The 20,904-nt window shown below is 43.1% G+C and overlaps 1 protein-coding gene across 2 annotated transcripts in view; it reads right to left on the bottom strand.

Moving 5' to 3' along the window:
• Positions 1-1,827: 1,827 nt before the first annotated feature.
• The window catches only part of pard3bb (par-3 family cell polarity regulator beta b), a 248,745-nt gene continuing 229,668 nt past the window's right edge, over positions 1,828-20,904 (bottom strand). For both annotated transcript variants that reach the window (XM_039600345.1, XM_039600346.1), the window contains exons 24-26: positions 5,558-5,767; positions 4,846-4,989; positions 1,828-4,730 (exon numbers count right to left, since the gene is read on the bottom strand). In XM_039600345.1, the coding sequence (XP_039456279.1) occupies positions 4,875-4,989; positions 5,558-5,767 (325 nt within the window). In that variant the 3' untranslated portion in view covers positions 1,828-4,730; positions 4,846-4,874. The remainder of the gene's footprint in view (positions 4,731-4,845; positions 4,990-5,557; positions 5,768-20,904) is intronic.

Below are 20,904 nucleotides of genomic sequence, written 5' to 3'. Positions count from 1 at the left end.
CAGAAAAGGCTCGGCCACGTCATTGCCAGGACTGTCATGTAAGTATAAAACAAAGTTTTTGTTAATTCACAGAAAACTTTATTTTTTAAACTCTGAAGAGAAAACAGAAATTCCTCTGCTGGACAGTTAAAAAAAACTTTAATGTCATTTAATTATTTAACTATCACTTATTTACTTTGGTTAGTGTGAAACGTCATGGTGGAAGTCTTTAACATTAAAAGCTGCAACACTTATGAAAACACGGTTACATTTCCAACATTTATCTTTTCCTTCACGCTCTCCAAATCAGTCCCATGGGCCAGGTTGGTGTCTTTGACGGGGCGATTCTGGCCCCTGGACCTTATGTTTGACACCCCTGCCCTGAAGGGTGAAGCAGAATGAAGAAAAGTAGAAACACCGGTGGGATTTTCCTTTAATGCAAGGAAGCGAAAGGAGCAGCAAACAAGATATTTCTGTTGAAAAGAGAGTAAAAGTAAAAAACTGTCAGAAAAATAAATATGAGGTGAAGCTCACAAACCTGAGAGGTTCAATACTTCCTGCCTCTGGCTAACAGGCGGGTTTGTTTGGAGCTGCGCTGGATTAGGAAGCACTGCTGAGTCAGACTCTGCTTCCACCCATACATCACACACTTCTGATATACCGAGTACACCAGCTCCTCCTGCATTTAACAGATTTAACATGTTTAAGCTGAATCAGACGATCAGTTCTGTTAGAAACGGAAACTTTGGTCTTGTGATAATTTCCAGGTGCTCAGCTTCTGTCTAATGACCTGCTCAGCCGGGTCATCGTCACCGGGACACCGTTGATTTTGTTGCTTGGAGGTGGGAAACAACAAAGAACAAATTACTGTACCTGAGCAGAATTTTCAGGTGTTAATCTTTCTGACAGTTTTTTCCATCTTTACACAAATATCTGAGCTTTCTACTCCTCACGTCCTCAGAACAGGCTTGTTACATTTTATTTGACATCATGGCACGTCTTCAAACATCAGTGATATGACTCAAAATGGAGGGAACGATCCCACGGAAAAGACCATCCTGTGGGTGTATCCGTCACTGCGGTGTAACGTAGACTTACTTTTGCTTAACTTCAGCGACACGTTTGATCTGGGCGCTGAGAAGAGTCCAGAGGTGCACTGCAATTAATCTCTTAAACTAATCCGAGTTCTAACATGCATTAAAACAAAACACCAGCACCTGCACAGACACTACAATCAGAATATTGGACACACACACACACACACACACACACACACACACTCAGCAGATCCATACTGAACCTTGGCAGTGACTCAAGAGAATTTAATTACTTCCTTTCGCTCTCTTCCCATTGGCCAACAGGTCTGGGATATTCTAATTACGCCCTGCCTGATAAAACGCTTCCTTGGCCTCTGTGTCTCATTACTGCTAACTTCTCTGAGCCACAGTCCAGCACCTATAGTGTCTGACAAATAAGAAACCACCTTACGCTACACACGGCCACTAAATACTTATTAAGCTGAGGGAAGTGACCTCGCAGCGCGCCGGCAACACGCCAGAGAAACTAGGAAAACTTTGCGCAGTAATCAGCGTTCCTTATCTCCTTTTTCTAATTGATAATTAGTCTTACATTAATTTGTGGCCATCTATCTCTTATCACAAAAGTACAATTTATCAGCTGCTTAAACGATGGACTAAATTGGGTTGGCAATGTTAATGATTCACCTTGCAGGGTACGGGGGACACGAGGGAAATAATTTCTCCTGACTCATATTTAATTAACCTCAGCAGATGTGCTCGGCATGCATTGTGTCTTAAAGAGAAGTAAAGTATGACATCGTTGACCAGATGTGTTCAAAAATGAATACTTTAATGCAAAAAAGGAGAAGTTATATACAAAATATAAAAAAGTTGGAAAACAATGACAGAATTGTTACATTATAAAATGAGATTTGACTTTTTTATATATTCGAGCATTGTGATAAAGCATGTTATACTTCTAGGTAACAGAGGTTATTAGTTGGTTCCTTCATACACCGATCTCTTTAAAAGGAGAACCAGGAGTAGCAGGAACCCTTCGTACAGAAGATTCTAGCGAGTACCTTCAGCTTGTGCAACTTGCTAAAGACCAAAGAGCCCTGCAGGATGCTGGATGCGTTAGCCACGCTGCGCAGAGTCGCCAGTTTAAAACTGCTCGTGCAGTTTAAACAACACGAGGAGGAAAAAAGCGATCGAAGCTCTGCAGCGTACCCGTGGCAACAAAAGCCAAACATCCTGTGGCTCTGGTCGTTTCAACACCATCAACTAGCATTAAAAAAAGAAACATGTAAAAATAAATGCTTGTGAAGAGTTACATATGTGAAAACTGTGTAATGAGATAGATACGCCTTCATGCAACGTGTCACATTTTTCAAATACTGTATGTTTAAAAGCTTCTCCAGACGCTGACCCAACATTCAGGTACACACAGCGGGGGAGACTCCTGACATGTTTGGCATGAAAATCCTTCACGTGTTCTCAAAAGGATCATTTTCTCAGGTGCTGCACGCTCACTCTGTAACATCATCAACATCATCAGCGACGGAGAAAATGATCTGAGGGGACGCGAGTTGTTTTAGTGTTTCTGCTCTAAACCTGGCAGGTGATTTGTTCATCAGTCTCTGAAAATGTGCTTTATTACTTGATTTGGAAGTCTGATTTTCACACTGGTGAAACGTGACAACACAAAAGGAGAAATAATTATGAATACTTCACAAAGTCACTACATTCAGTCCTGCAACCCTCCTCTTCCTACAGCACAACTAATGCTGCACAAATTGCACTGCATTTACCTCTCTGACCATTTTTTCAACCGTTTCCTTTTCATATTTATTCTGAAATATTACACATTCCTATCATTTCTCTCTTTATGTCCCTCTTTTTCTTTTCTACCTGTTCCTCACATCTTTCCCTACCTTTCCTTAACCTCCCTTTATCCAACTCTTGATACACAAAAACCTTTCTGATAAAATCTACACGTTACATTCTTTTGCAATAATCTCGACATTAACGTTAGCGGACCTTCAGCCTCGGCCACACTGAGAGAATCGCAGTCCACCCGATACCGAGATGTCATTTTAAACATTTAATCTCCATTGAAAGTAATACTGCTGAGCTTTGTGGTGTGAAACACAGATGTTATGCAAGGCTTTAACTCTTAGTCACACTTAACTGATGGTTTTGCTAAGTGGCAAAATGGATCTGCATTATGGTGCAGCGCTGACAGCACTCTGAAGCTCACTTCATGTTCGAGCAGTGATGCCTACACCGTCGGGTCACTGAAACGTCCTTCAAATCCAAAGCGGAGCGCACGGCGCAGAGTAACACAGTGAAAGCGACCTCTATCCCCGCTCTGCAAAAAGCTGCCCAAAAAAGAAAATCCTCTCTGTCCGGTTTACTCGACGGTGTGGAAAAGCAGAGCTTAAACAGCTCCAACACATCGGAGACGCTTTAAAAGAAGACAGAATTAAAACAGCTCCACCTGTGGAACACCCGGTTACCTTGATTACCCCGACTGTGTTATTGTCGTCCTGCCTTTTCCGGAGCTTCTTGCAGGTAGTAGGAAAGTGAAATCACTCCACACAGGTGGATGTGTCTGTAAAATGCAAGCTGCTCATACATTCGTGTGGAGGTCTTTTTAAATAAAGCGACCATCCAAAGATAATTTCCAGTTCTGCTAAAATGAGATATTTCGTACTTCTTAAGCTGCTTCAAAACGCAGCAACAGGGTCAAACAAACGCGGAGCAAACCACGGAGCAGACGTGGGCTCCGCCTCGTCCTGCACCGAACAGCGAGGACAGATCATTCATATAGTGGTCTTCAGTGTGATTTACACGTACCAATAACTCTTTCTGATAACACAGGATATGATCAGATTACTCTTGTGCTGGTATTAGTGGCATGATCCCTGATTGGTCACTTTAGACATCGGCCGGCCTCTAAACGAGTATTTTTGTTTATCTGGAGGAATAAACCGTTCCAGAGTGCTGATTGGAGCGCTGTAATGACTTTGTGTTCCAGTAGCCATTACTAAGAGAGGAAAGAAGTAATGTTTTGGAAAAGCGGAGGCGCTGCAGTCGCATCTTTGCCCACATAAATGGTCGGATCTCGAGAATAAATACGCTTTCATTACACAAACATAATAAAGTGTTATTCATATCTGCGTGAACCTCCATCTACAGTCAGCGTTAGCGCGTTACTTTAGGTTGCATTTGTGGATATTTTTCTTTATCCTGCTGGAGCAGTGGCTGTGAATGTTAATTTAAATGGATCCAATTACCTCTGCAGCCCTGACAGATTCTTACAAGAGACAACTTAATCAGAGTACAGTGAAAAGTAAAAACCTGCTAATTTTAAACTCTCCGAAGATTCAAAGCAATTTAAATGACTTCAAACAACAAGACATTACGCATCCTCCACTCTGTAATTAACCTCCTTTACCTTACCGTACACTCCTACCAGCACACACTGTTTGATAATGACGGGGATTCGGATCATCGCATTATGAGGTTTTAACTCTGCTTCAGTGGCGAGCTAAACGCAGGAAAGCTCAGAATACAAAGACGTCGACTTTGTGCTTGTTTTCATGTCAGGACTCGATGTGTCTGCACAGCTGCAGTCACGCCGTCTTCTGCTTTGGGTTTGTTTGCTGTTGCCGTCCTCCTCCCTCCCGAGTAAAGCCACGCTGGTCTGTACCGAGCTCCCACTGGTGCCTGTATCCAATCAAAGGTATTCTTAAAGTTACAGCGGGCTGTGCCGGATTACTCGAGTACAGCGGCAGAATTTTATTCATTATTTAGGCAGGAAGAAGCATTTTAGAGCATTTACCTGGAATGGGCTTCATCCACCAATCGGCCCTACCTGTAACCCCCACCCCCAGTTCCACGTGTCATCGTGTCGTACCGCAGTCCCCGAAGAGGCGGGGTGGGAGATGGGGGCACGTCCTGCCGCAGGGGCCCTCTCTGCTGAGAGCTAGAGAACAACCTTTGATCAAAGAACAGCAAAATACTCCGAGATGGAAAAGAAGGAGGAGTCAGACGAGAGGGAAGACATACTTAAACAGAGACGAATATGAACGGCAGTAATATGAAGCATGATCACATCTGCAATATGATCGACGCTGAACCCCAAAACTGCAGTTCCTGCGATCGGGCTAATTTCCCTGACACGTGTGCAGGGTGATGTTTTGTTTAAACGTATTAAGGCTTAAATTTCAGGGCGTAGCCGCTTTGAGTGACAGGTGGATGATGATGATGGAGGCAGGTGTAGGTAGCGGCCGTCTACTGGAGGCTGTTGGTGTCTTTAATGTTGTTATCTGTCAAATAATTTGGCTTTCTTTGTGACTATTTGGACTAACAGGCAGCCTGAGAAGTCTGAGCTCTAGTTTTAGTTTAGCAGGCAACAGCTCATGATCTAGAGCTCCGCCCCCTTGTCCAGGTACGCTGCACTGGAATCACAAAACCAGCACGACAGCATCATGGCGGTACGTACAGTACACATACAGGTCTTGGTATGAGGGTATTTTCCTGCATGTAATTACCTAGGGTGGGGGTAGTAGCCAGGGTCAATGCCTCGAGGGTCTCCTTGCCGTGGGTATGGCTGACCAGGTGGGTAGTTGGGGTAAGATGGGGCAGACTGGGAGGTGGGGTAGGATGGTGCCTGGGAGTATCCCTGCTGGGCGTGCGGAGGCCCCGGGTAGGGACCTGACCACGGCTGCATCGGGTAGTCAGCTGCATCTAACGGACCTCGTCTGGAAAAGAGAATTTTATGAGAAAGAAATTTGAGAGCGCAATCAGACTGAAGCAAAGAAACCGACGGATGTTGCCATTGGTAACGTTGCTTCCTTAACCAGTCAGTCATAAGGCAGATGCAGCCAGTGGCTGGATGGTTCAAAAACTTGTTCTGGGGAAAAACTCCACGACTGAACTCGTTTATAGTACGAAACGTCCTTTTTTCCAACTGCTGAGAAGTCGCTCAATGAACCAGACCCGGCCAAACACAGGAGGAGGAGTTGGCTCAGAGTTCACTGCTGTGTGACTCCGATGGCTGTGGCAGAAGAAGAGCTGTGATCATTTGTTGCTGTTGTCACATAAAATCAACACAAATACACGAACAAACAAAACAGACAGTGTTATGAAAGGTAATCAGAGGAATAAACAGGAGACCTGAGCACAGACGCAGCGTTAACCTCCCGCTCTGCCCCAGCACCTTCACTATAAAACAAATAATCAACCAACCGCTGGCACCGGCACAGCGCCGTCAGAGTGATGCTCTCTTCACGTACCTCAGCAAAGAGCCTACCAACAGCGACCGCACTGAATCTGAAATATTCAGGAAAACCTGCTGAAAACAATTTGTTGCGGGCGACAGAGGAGAGAGAGGGCGAAGCACGCGCTCAGCTCGCGGCTCATCCCGGCCAAACATCACATAGCAACAGAATATAAGTGACACGTGACAGTTTTAAGTAGGCTAGGGCTCAGTTAACGCAAGCGAAGACACACGCACAGCTGTGGTAATCCAGCCGCGTCCCCTTAATAGATATCGATGTCCTGTGCCGGGGAAAGCGAGTACACAAACACATGTTGTCCACATAGCAAACATTACGAGGTATTAGATTTTATCTCTCCGTCTTTCTGTCTCTTTCATTTGTCTGCACGCATCTCTCCATCTACTGCAGGATATCCATGCAGTATTCATGTTTATCATATAAATATATCTCACTGAGTGAGATGGACTCTGGAGCTTCTGACCAATCACATAATTCACCTGCTGACCTTTGTGTAATGTACATAAACGCTTGCACAGGTCCTGAGTCCTGGTGGTCTCCATGCTGATGCTTGTGTGTGTGTGTGTGTGTGTGTGTGTGTGTGTGTGTGTGTGTGTGTGTGTGTGTGTGTGTGTGTCAGGATGGGTGGTCAGCAGTGGGAAGTGTCTAACTAACTGCATGCCCTTCATGTTTGGGATGTCTTCTTCTGCCCCACCCGACTCCATGGTTAGCATGTTTATGTGTGTTTCAGCACACACACACACACACACACACACACACACACACACACACACACACACACACACCTGTCTTCTTCACCATACGTCGCTCCGGGTTAGCGTCTCAGCCGGACGGCTCAGATTTAATGGCTGCAGCCGTTTTGTCTGCTCTTCTTTCTTTCACGTCCGTCTTCTAGCCGTCTGTCCATGTGTCTGTCTGACTCCATGTCTCTCTCTCTCTCTCTCTCTCTCTTTTTGGACGTTTTATGACTACGAGTCTGCCTGCCCGCCAGGCTGCAGGGCTTGCTGTTCACCCCTGAGCCTGTATACCTGTGCCCCGTATCAGTCAGCCCATCTGTCAGTTAGCGTTTGGCCGCCGGACATGATAACGTCACAGAGGCAGAGATAAGAGCGGTGGAGAGGTAATGGGGAGGTGAAGAGGGCAGGAAGAAAGAGATAAGGAGGGGGGCAAAGTTAAGAGGAAGGTATGGGAGATGAAAAACAGGGATAAGACGAGAGATGAGGAGGATCAAAACAGGAGCTGGAAAACAAGACATCATCTCTAAGATTAAGATGATGAGGATTGATTAACACGCTTACACGATCACTTTACTGTAGTCTGTGTATTTTCTTATTTAGGGGTGGGTGAGGGGAGATTTTAGGCTGTCAAATTAGAGTAATTAGTGTCACTTTTTATCAGAAGCTATCAGCCTCTATTTGCAACAAACCTACACACAGGGAGAAAATCAGATAAAGCAGAAAGGACCAGAGGTGATAAGACAAAGATGGAGTAAATAAGCACAGGTGGAGGGTGCAGGGATTACGCAAATAGTGCCGATGCACGGTAAAAGAATGGAGTATCATGGAATAATCAAGGTACCGCAGAAAAATCAGCTTCACATTTCAGTCTAGAGAGAAAATTCAAATGTTTCCTAAAAGATGAGAATAATTTTTTTTTAATGTTATAACCAAAATGACCAAACAAGTGCAGGTCGTCTGGATCAGAGGTCCCCAACCTTTTTTGCTCCACAGACCGGTTTAATGTCAGACAATATTCTCACGGACCGGCCTTTAAGGTGTGGCGGATAAATACAACAAAATAAAATGATCCAACCGAGACAAAAACTGTGATATTTTGTAAATAATAATAAATGCGAGTTCACTGTGTAATTGTGTAACTTTATTAGCAGCGTCCTCCTGAAATGCACCAACAACATTGAGAGTAACATCCTCCTCTCTGCCCTTTAATGCTCTCTGGTCGCTATGGTAACGCGTAAATATTTCTTTCAAAATAAGACACACAACTACAACACAGGAAAAGACCCAGGGAAACAGAGTTAACGATAAAAACCCTGAAAACCAGAAATTTCACACCCGACACTTAACTCTCGCGGCCCGGTACCAAACGACTCACGGACCGGTACCAGGCCGTGGGCCGGGGGTTGGGGACCGCTGGTCTGGATGACACTTGTGTGGTAAAGGGTCATGGTGGCCCCGACTGTTCTGTCCACCGACACTTTGATTCCAACTCTGTAGCTTCTCAGTGGTCCCAGTTATGAAGTACACACTGGTTTGAATGGCTCTGTGCAGCTGTACTGACTGCTTGTGGCCGGCTCACATTTCTATCTCATGCCTCGACCCCAAACCTTTGTTACTCCAGCAGTCGAAGACGGAGCTACTGGAAACCACGAGCGGGGATTTCTGAGGTTTACTTGTATTGGTTTTTGTAAATGAAATTTAAAAACGTAGAACACACACACTCTTTGTGCTTTAATATAAGAAAAAAGCATCGTTTGACTAAAAGATTCATTCGTTCAAAAACTTACTGACCAGTTAATGAATAACTTGAAAAATAATAACATGATCCCTAGTGTGTTATGAGAGTTTCCATATTGGGAACGGGGCAGAAATCCAGTGGTAATCTGTAGAGAATCCACTGTAAATCCGGTGGCAAGTTTGGAATTCTCCCTCCAGGAACCCAGTCAGCACCGCGCGGCAGCTGGGGATTAGGGAGCGATGTGGATGGAACCCATTACTGGCATGCATACACACACCCAGTATGAGAACTAAAACACTTATGTAGACATGCACACAGTGAGAACATTTATCATCAACACACGAAAGAGGACAGGCGCGCTGTTTAAATACAGCCCGTAACTCCTAATCACCCCCCTCCCGAACCCCACGCACTCTGGAGGAGGCAAATTGGCACACAGCTGGAGAAGAGTTAAGACCAAATGAGGGGCTGGTGGTCTGTGTGTGTGTGTGTGTGTGTGTGTGTGTGTGTGTGTGTGTGTGTGTGTGTGTGTGTGTGAGAGAGAGAGAGAGAGACAGACACAGAACGAGAGAAACAGATGTAATGAATGAGAACAGCTTCCTGGCTCATGCAACAACTAGTTTAACATAATTGAGAGAGTCATCAAACCAAAACGAGGAATTGAAAACATTCCAGGCAGAACAGAAAAGCCAGTGAGCGCTCAGTTTGAAGGGAAATTCAACTATGTAATACCTGTTTAGGGATGACTTCCTTAATGCTGTTATGTGGATAGCGCGCTCACAGTTACACGGGTCACATATTCAAAAGGATAATTGGAAGGATTTCTCTCCGTGTCTGACAGTAATTGAGAGTAATGTGATCCTTACTAATTCCCCGGTATTTAAGAGATTTCTGATGGATTTCAGGGGAAACAAGGACTTGTTATATGTCATCTGCACCTGCCCCGCTCTCTCATAAACACACACTTTCACTGACTCTTTCTAAAAGGGCTGCTTACAGCTGTTCGGCCGCTGCACACACATGCACAGAGTCATCTATCACGCAGGCCTGCCTCTCAGCAACTTTTAAAAACAGAGACAAGATGCAGCTTTGTGTCACAGCGCATTAAAAAACTCCTGAGAGCCAATGACAGCCCCGGCGCAGATAGATGGCCTCAATATAACCAAACAGCGGAGCACAAACGGCAGCGGCTCGACGAGAGGAGCCACAGACAGAAGCTGAGGTAAAAAATAAATAAAGGCGGGCGGGGAGGCGAAGAGTAATATTTAAAGTAAGCGAAGGAGAAGTGGAGGAAATGAACTAGCGAAGCTTTAATTCAGTTATATCTTTATGAGTCTTTATAGAGCCGAAGCCTCACTTCGTGTCGATATCCACTTGAATGTGATTTGAGATTTTAAGCTGGGGAAGCGCTTCATATTTTCAAATTGCATTCAACAGTGTCAGATTCTTTGTCAATGAGAGTCATGCTATTTTGACAGTGTGGTAATAAAACAGATTAATAGCTCAAATTGTTCTGCGACTGCTGTCGTAATGTCATTTTGTGAGTCGCGGCGAAAACAGAGCTGCCGTGGTTTAATGTTGCCGGAGTTAAACTAACTTTAACTTTGTTTCATCTTCCTAATGTGATACTTCATTATGAAGCTTTAATCACAGACGCCGCCGTCCAAACAATGAGGCAATAAAAGCTTAAGTGGAAAATAATGAAGGGCAGAGAAATATCTTATTATCTAAGGAAGGCAAGAGAAAGACAGTAAAGCCTGTTTATCGGAGGACCGCTGGAGGAAGATACATGATTTTGAGTTGTTTTATTTTTGCCAAATAACATTTAATATTGTTTTAAACTGTTTTAATATGTTTAGATATTGTGAATTAAACGGGCATATTACCCACCAGTGGGAAGAGAACGTGGCCCAAAGATGTTATACAGCTTCTTCTTCTTTTGTAAGGCAAAAAGCTGCATTTCCTCAGCTGCATATTAACATTATAAGGTTAATGTAGCTGCAGAGCGACCGTGCTGGCTGTGGAGCATTTTCACTGTAACAAATAATATGGCACATCCACCTTACACATGAAAGCTCCCCAGTTTGAGACTGGGAGGAGTCAGTGAGGCTGTGTAGTCCCAAGCCTGGATTTACACATTTACCCTTTCATTTTACAGTAAAGGACAAATAAATAAAAGTTAGTTACGCCTGTCGTAATAAAGGCTGAAGCTCTGACTGCCTGATAATCCTGAAAACTTTTAGATTTACGTTTCCTTCACATATAAGGCAGTGCCCCTCCCCTCACGCCGATCCACAGGGAGGTCACCGAACACTGAGCTCAACAAGTGCTTTTACATCCTTGTGGCATAAATCTGTAAACACACAAGTGCTTCACAAGCTGATTATTTCACCTGGGGTGAGGTCCTGAGATGTAATTATGAGTTTCTGTCATGCATTGTTAGTTATTCTATGAACAGAGGCACCGAGATGCTGATACAGTACCAGGTGTACTGTGTGCAGTGGCGGGGCTGCAGAGAAAACTGTGAAAAACTTTAAACTATATTTAGGCAAAAGAAGGAATTGTTCAGAGCGACTGGCAGACGTCGTTGTTTGACTAACTAAGACCAAGCGAAGCTGCTGTGTGAGCACACTGCACTGCTGCAGGTGAAGCAGCAGACAGAGACTCTGTGTTTGACTGAGGAGGATGTTTCCCTGCTGTTGGTTCAGCTGTGCCGGTGAATGTCTCTGAGCTGGTCTGAGGGTGACTCCTATACCTCTCTTGACCTCTGACCTCTTGAAGTCACATGACACTCCATCAGTTCCCACCAAACACTTAGAAGATGGGGTCAAAGGCTAAGCAAGGGTACTGTGAACCAGGATTAGGGGGCATACCATGTTCATAGACATACACTGGAACGTTTGACACCATTTGCTAAAGCTAACAACCAACTGGTTCACGTCTGGGTGACAGAGCAATAAAGCTTTCAGGCGTTTTTATTTTTTTAACACATTTCACTGATAAGTATTAAAAGCTGTCACATGTGGGCCTTTAATATCATTCTAATCACAAAACCCACAAAATCTTTAGTAATTTTTAACCTACAGATTGTAGAGTTTCTACAGTTTTGTATTCTTTATTTTGTTTTGATTTCACTTTCATTTTGCTTTCAGTTTTTATTGTTTGAAAATGTTCGATTTAGTTTAGTTTTATTAAACTAGTATTATTAATATTAGTTTTATTTTTTTTAGAAAATTTTAAAAGACTTTTTAAAAGCAGTGACTCATTCTCGTCCTCATCAGGAAAGTTGTAGTAACATTGTAACCAAACAGAAGCTAAAACGACTAGTTTCCTCTATAGTTTTATTTTATTTTAGTTAAGTTCAAATGATTTCAGTTAGACTTCATGTTTGTCACATGTTGAGCTTTTATTTTTATTTAAGTTAACTAAAATAAATAAATAAATAAATGTAGTTAACCAAAAAGTTCTAGCTTCAGTTTCTGGTTTAGTTTAAGTTAACTACAATAATCTTGGTCAGTGACATCATATTTTATAAAAGGTGGGTTACCCAGAAGTGACAAAACACTTTACACAGCCACAAATGACTTTGAAGTGTTTCCAGCTTCTTTGTTATAAAACAACACGTCTTAAAAAAATATACATTTTATAATACATGTTTGAGATAAAACCAGCAGGTCAAAAAAATCATCCTACTTCATATCTGCTGCCTAGATGTGATGCAGTGTAAATACAAAGCAACTCTATGACACCTTTAAGGGCAAAACGCCCGAAAAATCGCTCAATCAGCAGAGCAGCTGTCCTCTCAGGTGTTATAATTAAAGGTAAGCTGAGTTAAAAGTCTGCATGAAGCTGCACATCCACCTGGCTGATGTTATTTTCTCACTACACTATTTCTAAAATAAATTAAGCACTGCTTTGATGGTGAGCACGAGAAGAAGAAAACCTACATATCATCCAGCTTAAAGATGGTTGACTTGATAAGCCCCACCCTGTGGCTACCTACAGGTCAGCATAAATATCGAGATATCAACACAGATGATATGACGTCAGCAGCAGTGTTAAACTGTTTACGCCAATCAGAGGAGACTCTTCTGCGGTAAGATGAAGCTCGATTTGGTGCCATGTTTTCATTATTTATGCCGAGTCTTATTACAAAAACAACCATCAGCATTTGTATTCAAATGTTGCATCGTTTCAGTGCATAAAGAGGAGAATAATGCGAACACCCGAGGTAATCGTACTCCACTTTGAACGAGTCGCCGTGGTTTAGTGACCCAAGTCGTCAGGAGGGCAGCTGAATGCAAATACCGAACAAATTTAAGTCAAGAGGTTGAATAAAGAGCTGAAAATGTGCAAAATAAATAAATAAAAAGAACACATTTTTTCCCTCGGTACCGTTTTATCAACTAAAATGAAAAGTATTTATTTTGTTTCAGGACCTGCCTACTAATTCCACATATCCTGTGAGGACCTCGCATTCGAGCGAAATTTGTGTTAAGAGTACCAGCTGACAGTTTACAGGCAGAGAGGAGACCGCCGAGGAATCACATGTTCATCTGTATGCAGAGGAACGAGCAAAGAGCAAAGGACAGAGGGAAGGTAGATGAATGTAGAGAGGATAAGAAACCACGTAAACACAAGACAAAGAGACGCGGCCACAGAGGGCCACGCCAGACAGGAGAGGGAGGGAGAAAACAGGAGGCGAGGGGGAGGGAGAGACATTAACTGTTAAATAATGAGGTATGAAGGACAGGCAGGTTTTCCAAGTTTTAGTCGAGCAACAGACAAAAGAACAAGGAAAGACCTCACATCTGAAAACTGTAGAAAACAAGTTGCTGGCTTCAAGTACCAGAGGCTGAGGCTTTCAGATGGATGAAGCTGAGACAAAAAACATGAAAGGACGGAAGAACGGGGCAGAAACTGAGACGGGGGGAGAAGGGGAAGAAGAAATGTAAGAGAGGAGAGCAGAGGGGGAGGGAGTGATTAGGAATAAGAGAAAAAAGAAAGAATTAAGGCGGAGAAACAAGTGCTGCCCTCCAGAGAGCCAGCATGCTGAAGGTCAGCATCTGCAGAGAATAATGGGACCCACTCTGGGACACGGACACACGGACACACACACACACACACACACACACACACACACACTCTTACTTCTTCATGTTTCAATGAAACTAAGCACCTTTCAGGGGCTCCGATCTGTCTTTGTCAATAAATTTCTGTCAAGTGTGATTAATCCTCCAGTAAATCATGCATGAATTACATGCCAGTGTAGGAAACTAACATGATTACATTCCCCCGTGTATGTGTGTATGCACACAGATTTAGGAAATATGCCTCGTGTGACTGTGAATGTGAGATAGCGCATAAAGAAATGTACTCATTAGCTGAACTGATAAAAGGGGGGGCGATAAAAAAGGCAGATGAAATGAGAAGAAATGGCCAGAGCAGGTTAAAAAGAGGGCTAGCAGGGAGCAAGTGAAAGAGTGCCGTAATACACTGAAGCACTTAAAGTAAAAAAAGGATGAGGAAAAAAGAGATGGAGAGAGAGAGGGGATCAAATTAGAGCACAAAAAGTTTTAAAAAAGATGTCTTTGCAAAGAAAAAGAAACAGTAGCGAAAGAAACAGAAATGAGACGAGAAAAGGACAGAGGAGAAAGCCATTAGATGAAAATGAGAGGAACTGAGGGATGAGGGCCTTCCAGATGGTAGGAGACTGTTGCCTCGGAAACACAGAGAGGGCAGAACAATGGGGATTTGGAGTGGTGTTTCGCATCCCATCATAATACGGCCATGCCATTTGGAAACGGAGCGACAAAACTGCAGCCAAAAATGACAGAGGCTGACAATTTACAGCAGGCGGCTCCGACAAGGAATCTGATCAACAAGTAGAATGTACGATGGGCTGATGGAGCCGGCTGATGATGTCATTCACACCTGACGCTGGCAGACAGACCTCGTGTCATCGGCCGCTTTCTTTCGGACTCGGAGCTTCTGCAGACTCGGAAACGCTGGTGACGTGTGGACTCAGAGGTCTCTGTCCAAAGCACAGATGAAACTCATCGGTGGTTTATTCCGTTTCCTGCTCGGGTGTTTTGTCGTGAAGCAGGTGCCATGGAAATACCATTTTACTCTTACTAGATGTAAAAAGCTCCAGATGATTTTCTAAGACGTTTGAGCTACTAATGAAAAGACTGGCAGGCAGAAAACACACATTTATGTGTTTCATACTTTGTCACAGTTTCATCAGATTCTTTATTAGCGTTTTATTTTAAAAACATGTCGATAATCAACATTTCATAGTGACACCAGTCATTTTTTTAACTGTGCGTTTTACAATATAGAGCTTTAAACCACAGTTTCTCTCTATGAATGAAAATAAATGTCAAATTATGAATAGCAGTGTTTTGGTTGTGATTAATTAGGTAACAAAACGGCTTCTAAAAAACACTCTTTAAAAACCTTGGACTCCATGTAATAGGCCAACAACACAGAACAACGAGACTTCTGCAGCTAGTTTTAAAACAAGTAATAGTTTTTCTATATTTACATTAATAATTTCAGAAAAATTATGATATAAAAGCTACATTTATACAGATGTACTGATGTGTGGTAAACAGATCTGTTTACCACACATCAGTACATCTGTATAAATGTAGCACATCTGTATAGCAATATAAACATCTGCATACATAACCTATTTGTACATAATCTGTACATAACTATTCCCACCTTTTATTCTAACCTTATCTGTATATAATCTGCTCTTTGCTTCTGATTAGATGCAAACTGTATTTCATTACTCCGTATTCATACATGTGTAATAACAATAAAGTTGGGGAACAACTGAGGAGGTCTCTCGGTGGTATCCCTGCGGGCTGCCTTCAAACGGACCTACAGAAACGATATACATTTTCACAAGCTGTAATATTAGAAGAAAAGACAGCCCGAGCGTGGAGAGCCCGAGCTGGAAGCCGTAAGTCACGTTAAACGGTCCGAGCCTGTGGTCGCTCTTTGATATTCACCTGCGTAACGGCCATAAAGACAGACTGATTACACTGACAGTGAAACGGCCGTGCCCATCTACGCTAGCCGGAATCGCTCAAAGTAAAGATGACATTCAGTTACAGCAGTATCGTATATATAACCACTTACAGCCAGTATAGTGGCTCACTTCCTGAAACATAATGAAATCCATTACTGATAACACCGTTTCCCATTCAGAAAAACAAAACTGTCTTCATCGCCCATCTTGAGCCAGTAGTTTCCCTCAGCAAAGCGTAATAGTTTCAAGCTGAAGAATTTCCCCCGTTGCAGGAACACGGGGAGCCTGACAAAATTACAATCCACTAATTTGGTGCATGAAGAGCAGTTTTTAAAGTCGTAAGGCGACGATCCCAGAACAGACACGAGCACGGTCATGTGATCAGACAGAAGAGATTCAGATCACACAGAATTTCACGTGAGCTCAAACCGCACACGGACTCAAAATGTTGCACGCTGCAGTTAAAATAACAGAGAAGAAGAACACTTTTAATGATCGTTTAACTTTCTAACATCACTTTGAAACTGGAGAATTCCTCCAGCAGCGCAGGACCAACAGATGGTCAGCAGACTGTTGCCAGATGTTAACATTTCACAGCTGCAACAGTAAAAATTTATGAAGTGCGGTCCATCTTCTTGTTGTTAAAACAGAAGTAAATAATAATGTATAGGAAAGCCTTTATGTGCTGATGATGTTCATGTACAGATGAATGACTAACCGCTGTAGAAACATCTCTGACTCCACAGAACGGACGATACCTCGCTAAAATAAGACGCGGACTCTGATGCTTTAAATTACGCAGAATTATTGAAGAAAAGCTTCACTCGACGAGCACACAGCATCACTTAACCTCAGTTCAACCCCAGGACACCCCGAAATCTGTTAAACATCTACCAGCTGGGACCCGAGAGGGATATTTCCTCCGTCACCCCAGGGTGTACATATAAATGAAAGCACATCATACTCATGTCGTACCCACCTGCTGGTTCTGCAACACATTATGTGTTATAACCCAACATTTTAGAGTCAAAATCAGAGCATTTACCAACGAGCGGCCGCGTCAGGAAAGCTACAAGTTAGGAACAAGAAGGGGTCACGAGAGAAAAAAACTCCAGGAGGGGGAAGGAGGGGAGGCACACTATGAGAGGCAGGGTCTTTCTTTGAATTCCCAGCATTGCTAACAAACAAGCGGCGTCTCGATGAGTCCAGAGAAACACAGAAAAACAACTGGACAATGGAGTGGATTATGGAGCAGTTGTAAAGTGGTCTGGGAAACTCTTGGGCCTCGTTGGGAGGTCTCCTCAAGAGAGGTGGGGAAACAGAAAGAGAGAAAGAGAAGTGAGAGACACTCCCCGTTCATTTCCTTCTTGGGGAGAGGGAAATGATATTCAACAATGTCCTTTTCACCCCATCGTCAGAAAACACAAAAATGAGAAGTGGAAGGGAGGAACGAGGCGAGGAAGAAACGAGGAACAACGGCTGAAAGACGTGGGAAGAGACGGAGCACGATACAGTACAACATCTGCTTTGTAATGACCAATTATCTAATTATCATTATAATGAGGAAGTGACGGTCTCTGCAGTAACCTGAACAACAATTCTGATTGGTTCTTTTAATCTAATGAGAGCAATAACGAGGACAGATTGGAGAGGGCGTTTGGCGTCTGGGTCAAGGCTGGTTTTTGCACAGCTGAACTATAAACACGAATCATTAGAAAGAGCGAGGAGTGAAGAGAAAACACCAGAAATGTGCAGATTTATCTGAATACTACAGGCTGAAATCACCATCGAGCACGCTGTTCCCTTCTTTCTAAATTATTTTTAATAGGCAACTTGAATTTTTCATTTGGCAATCAGGGTCAATCGGTTTGTGATAACACACCAATCACAAATCTGCTTCTATCTACATATACTTAGACTCATACATAGTCCAGTCAGTAACTGACTATGTGCACGTTAGCATATGCTACTTCCGGTGCGGAAACTCCTGTGTGGACCTTTGTTTCCGGTGTCCTATTCGCGCCTTGTTTATGGTCCAAAACAAGTTAAGCAAATGAATGAATCAAGCGGCGATTTACATTTCTATAGATGTTTTGGGCATTTACGCAATATATCTGTAAATGATGTTCATGGACTTGTCGATATTTTTCCCCCGCACCTCAGAGCAAAAGAGAAAAGGGATTCAAATGTTATATTTCTCAGCTGTCCCTCGTTTATTGCCGGTGTTATGTTCTAAAAATAACCAGCGATAGGTGAAATCAAGTAGCCAGTTTTATTTTTTGATGCGTGGACATCGTGGACATCCAGTACTGCACTTCAGAGTCACACTGCTAGCAATCGATGCAGCGATTCTGTACTGTACAGGAGAGACGTCACGGAGGAGATCGTCTGCAGCGATCAGGACGCAGGACACAATGTGACGTAAAAATAAGCATGAAAACTTGCACTAAAAAATCCGCAAAACAGCGAGGTGAAAGGTGAACTGCGTTATAGTGAGGGACCACTGTAATTTTGAAGGTAAGTCACAACATACCCTTCGTAAATACTAATGTAGAGAAACCCTCACCAGCAATCGTTCATTTTTTTGTGTGGCTTTTTTTCATGGTTTGTTAACATGCTGTGTAGGTGTGTACTTCACTAGCTGATATCAACATAATGGGGAAACATCTGGTTTGACTATTGTTCACCTTTGAATGCTGAACATTTGCCTGTTTAAATGTCTTCTGCATGCAGTAATGCAGTTCTGCTTGTGTTGAGTGATGTAAACAACTGATCGATCTAAACTCTTTAAACGTCAAAATTGATCATTAGATTTTTTATGACACAACAGTGGTGAGTGTTCCCACCTTCTCCTCTTTGTAACTTAACGCGATCTTTCCGTTTTCGAGTTTTGGACATGATTTTGGAGTATATCTTCGCAGTAGCGATTGACCGCAAAGTAAAGCTACCGGAAATGTACAACCCCACATCCGGCCTCAAACCAGGAAGTTAGCATTTTCTCGTGCACAGGGTCAATTCAGAAATTCCTACATAAACTGAAACGTAGTTGCGCTTTCACTGAAAATGGCGTCGGTGGTCAGGAGCTTCACTTTTATATCGGAAAATTACCAATTCAATTCAGTTTTATTTATACAGCATCAAATCACGACAAGAGCCTCAAGGCGCTTTATATTGTAAGGTAGACCCTACAATAATACAAACAGAGAAAAACCCAACAATCATATGACCCCCTATGAGCAAGCACTTTGGCGACAGTGGGAAGGAAAAACTCCCTTTTAACAGGAAGAAACCTCCGGCAGAACCAGGCTCAGGGAGGGGCGGGGCCATCTGCTGCGACCGGTTGGGGTGAGAGAAGGAAGACAGGATAAAAACCAGAATCCAGTCCGTCCAGTTGGGTTGAGTCTCCTATTGCAAACAGACGCAATGCAGAGCAGTTAGACTGCTGACTGACTCAGATTGACTTTGACATTTTGGCAGTTTTTCTGTCTATAAATTAGACAGTGATCAGTCAGCTGCAATGGACGGCAACCTGGTGCCACAACTACTTTTAATCAGTCTCCAACAGCAAAGAAACTGAACCACAAACTTGTCCTAATCACACAGAGACTGAGGTTCTGGTTTGACTCTCGTGTGACTGAGCTGTTACGTGTGAGCGGCACAGAGATGGTGCTTTGGTTCACTAACATAAATGTGCAGAGAAAAAGTAAGATGGGAGCAGAGCGGTAGAATAAATGCTGAAAAAGAAGAAGAAGGAGGTAACGGGGTGAGGGGTAATTTTAGGCACATGGCAGTAGGAGAAAACCTTCGGGGGTTTTGAGTGAAAGGACACATTATTCGGTCCTCCCCCTTTCCTTTTCCAAATCTCTCAACTGTTCAAGGAAAAATGTGATAATTAAGGGTGATATTTTGTGAATACCAAGCACAGATCATTAAGTGTCAGATGCATGCGCTGGTGAAATACTAATGTTTAAATGGGTTGCAAGTTTCTGAAGGATTAAAACGAACTGGATGAAGATCCTGGAATAAATACGACACACATTAACATTTGCCATTAGACTGGTTCAGCATAATAACAGCTAAAACATTGCATCATAAAATCGGTAAGGATGTATGAATTTTGAAAGCCGAACCGGACGTGGCCACGCTCTGTGATCTGTATATTCACTTTTTGGGGTTATTCTAACCTACGAGGTTCAGTTGTATCTATTTTATTTGATATCAAACAAGATTTAAAAGCAAGGCAGCGTCAGTGTTTTTGTGCCTCTTCCTGCCTGATGCTCGGGTTGGTGTCTAATCATGTACAGCTGACAATACACTGACCAATCACAGCCCCCTTTGCGCCACCTTTATGCTAACTTCTCATAGTACTAAACATACATGAGGTTAGGCCACGCTCCTTAAAAGGAATGGCTCTCTAGGTAGCGGCAGGACCGCTCCAGCGCAGGTTTCAGTTTCTGTCATTAGTTAACCACAAGCGCAGCACATGTTGTCAGATGGATAAACGAATGCTTGGCTTCAGGAATCTGAGCTGCCCGAGAATGGATCACGTTTGAAGTAAAAGCACGTTTAATTAGTGCTTTAGTCTGTTTATCTTTTGGTAAATATCATCACAGTGAACAATTTTATGGAGTACCAACATATACAAAGTACTCTGAGCAGCCTCCCCTCCTATTTCAAGCTGTGACATTTGCTGACAGTTTGTTTGGTAAAGTGTTTGCGCTTTAGGCAGGGAAACATCATCCACTGCTGGGTCATGTTTTAATTTTAGAGCCATCAAAATCCTGTCTAACAGCACACGCGCGCACACACTGACATAATGTACTCAGTGCTCCGGCTGACTGATGTTCAGTCAAACATACAGTACCTTTATAAGCAGCCGCTCTGCTCTCTGGGCTCTGAAAAATTAAAACACACACAAACACACCAACATGGCTGGACCCACACATGCACACAGGTATACAGGAATGCAGACACTAGATACACACAGCCTGTCCGCTATTTCTGGGACAGTCGCAAAATAATATGTTTTCGTAAGGTCAGCAGCTTGGATGCAGTTTCCAAACATGATCTCGGCCTCTCTAGA

Source organism: Oreochromis aureus, linkage group 16 (genome assembly GCF_013358895.1).
Source record: "Oreochromis aureus strain Israel breed Guangdong linkage group 16, ZZ_aureus, whole genome shotgun sequence".
NCBI lineage: Eukaryota > Metazoa > Chordata > Actinopteri > Cichliformes > Cichlidae > Oreochromis > Oreochromis aureus.
The sequence above is the reverse complement of the archived record's forward strand: the minus strand, read 5'-3'. Positions and strand labels throughout refer to the sequence as shown.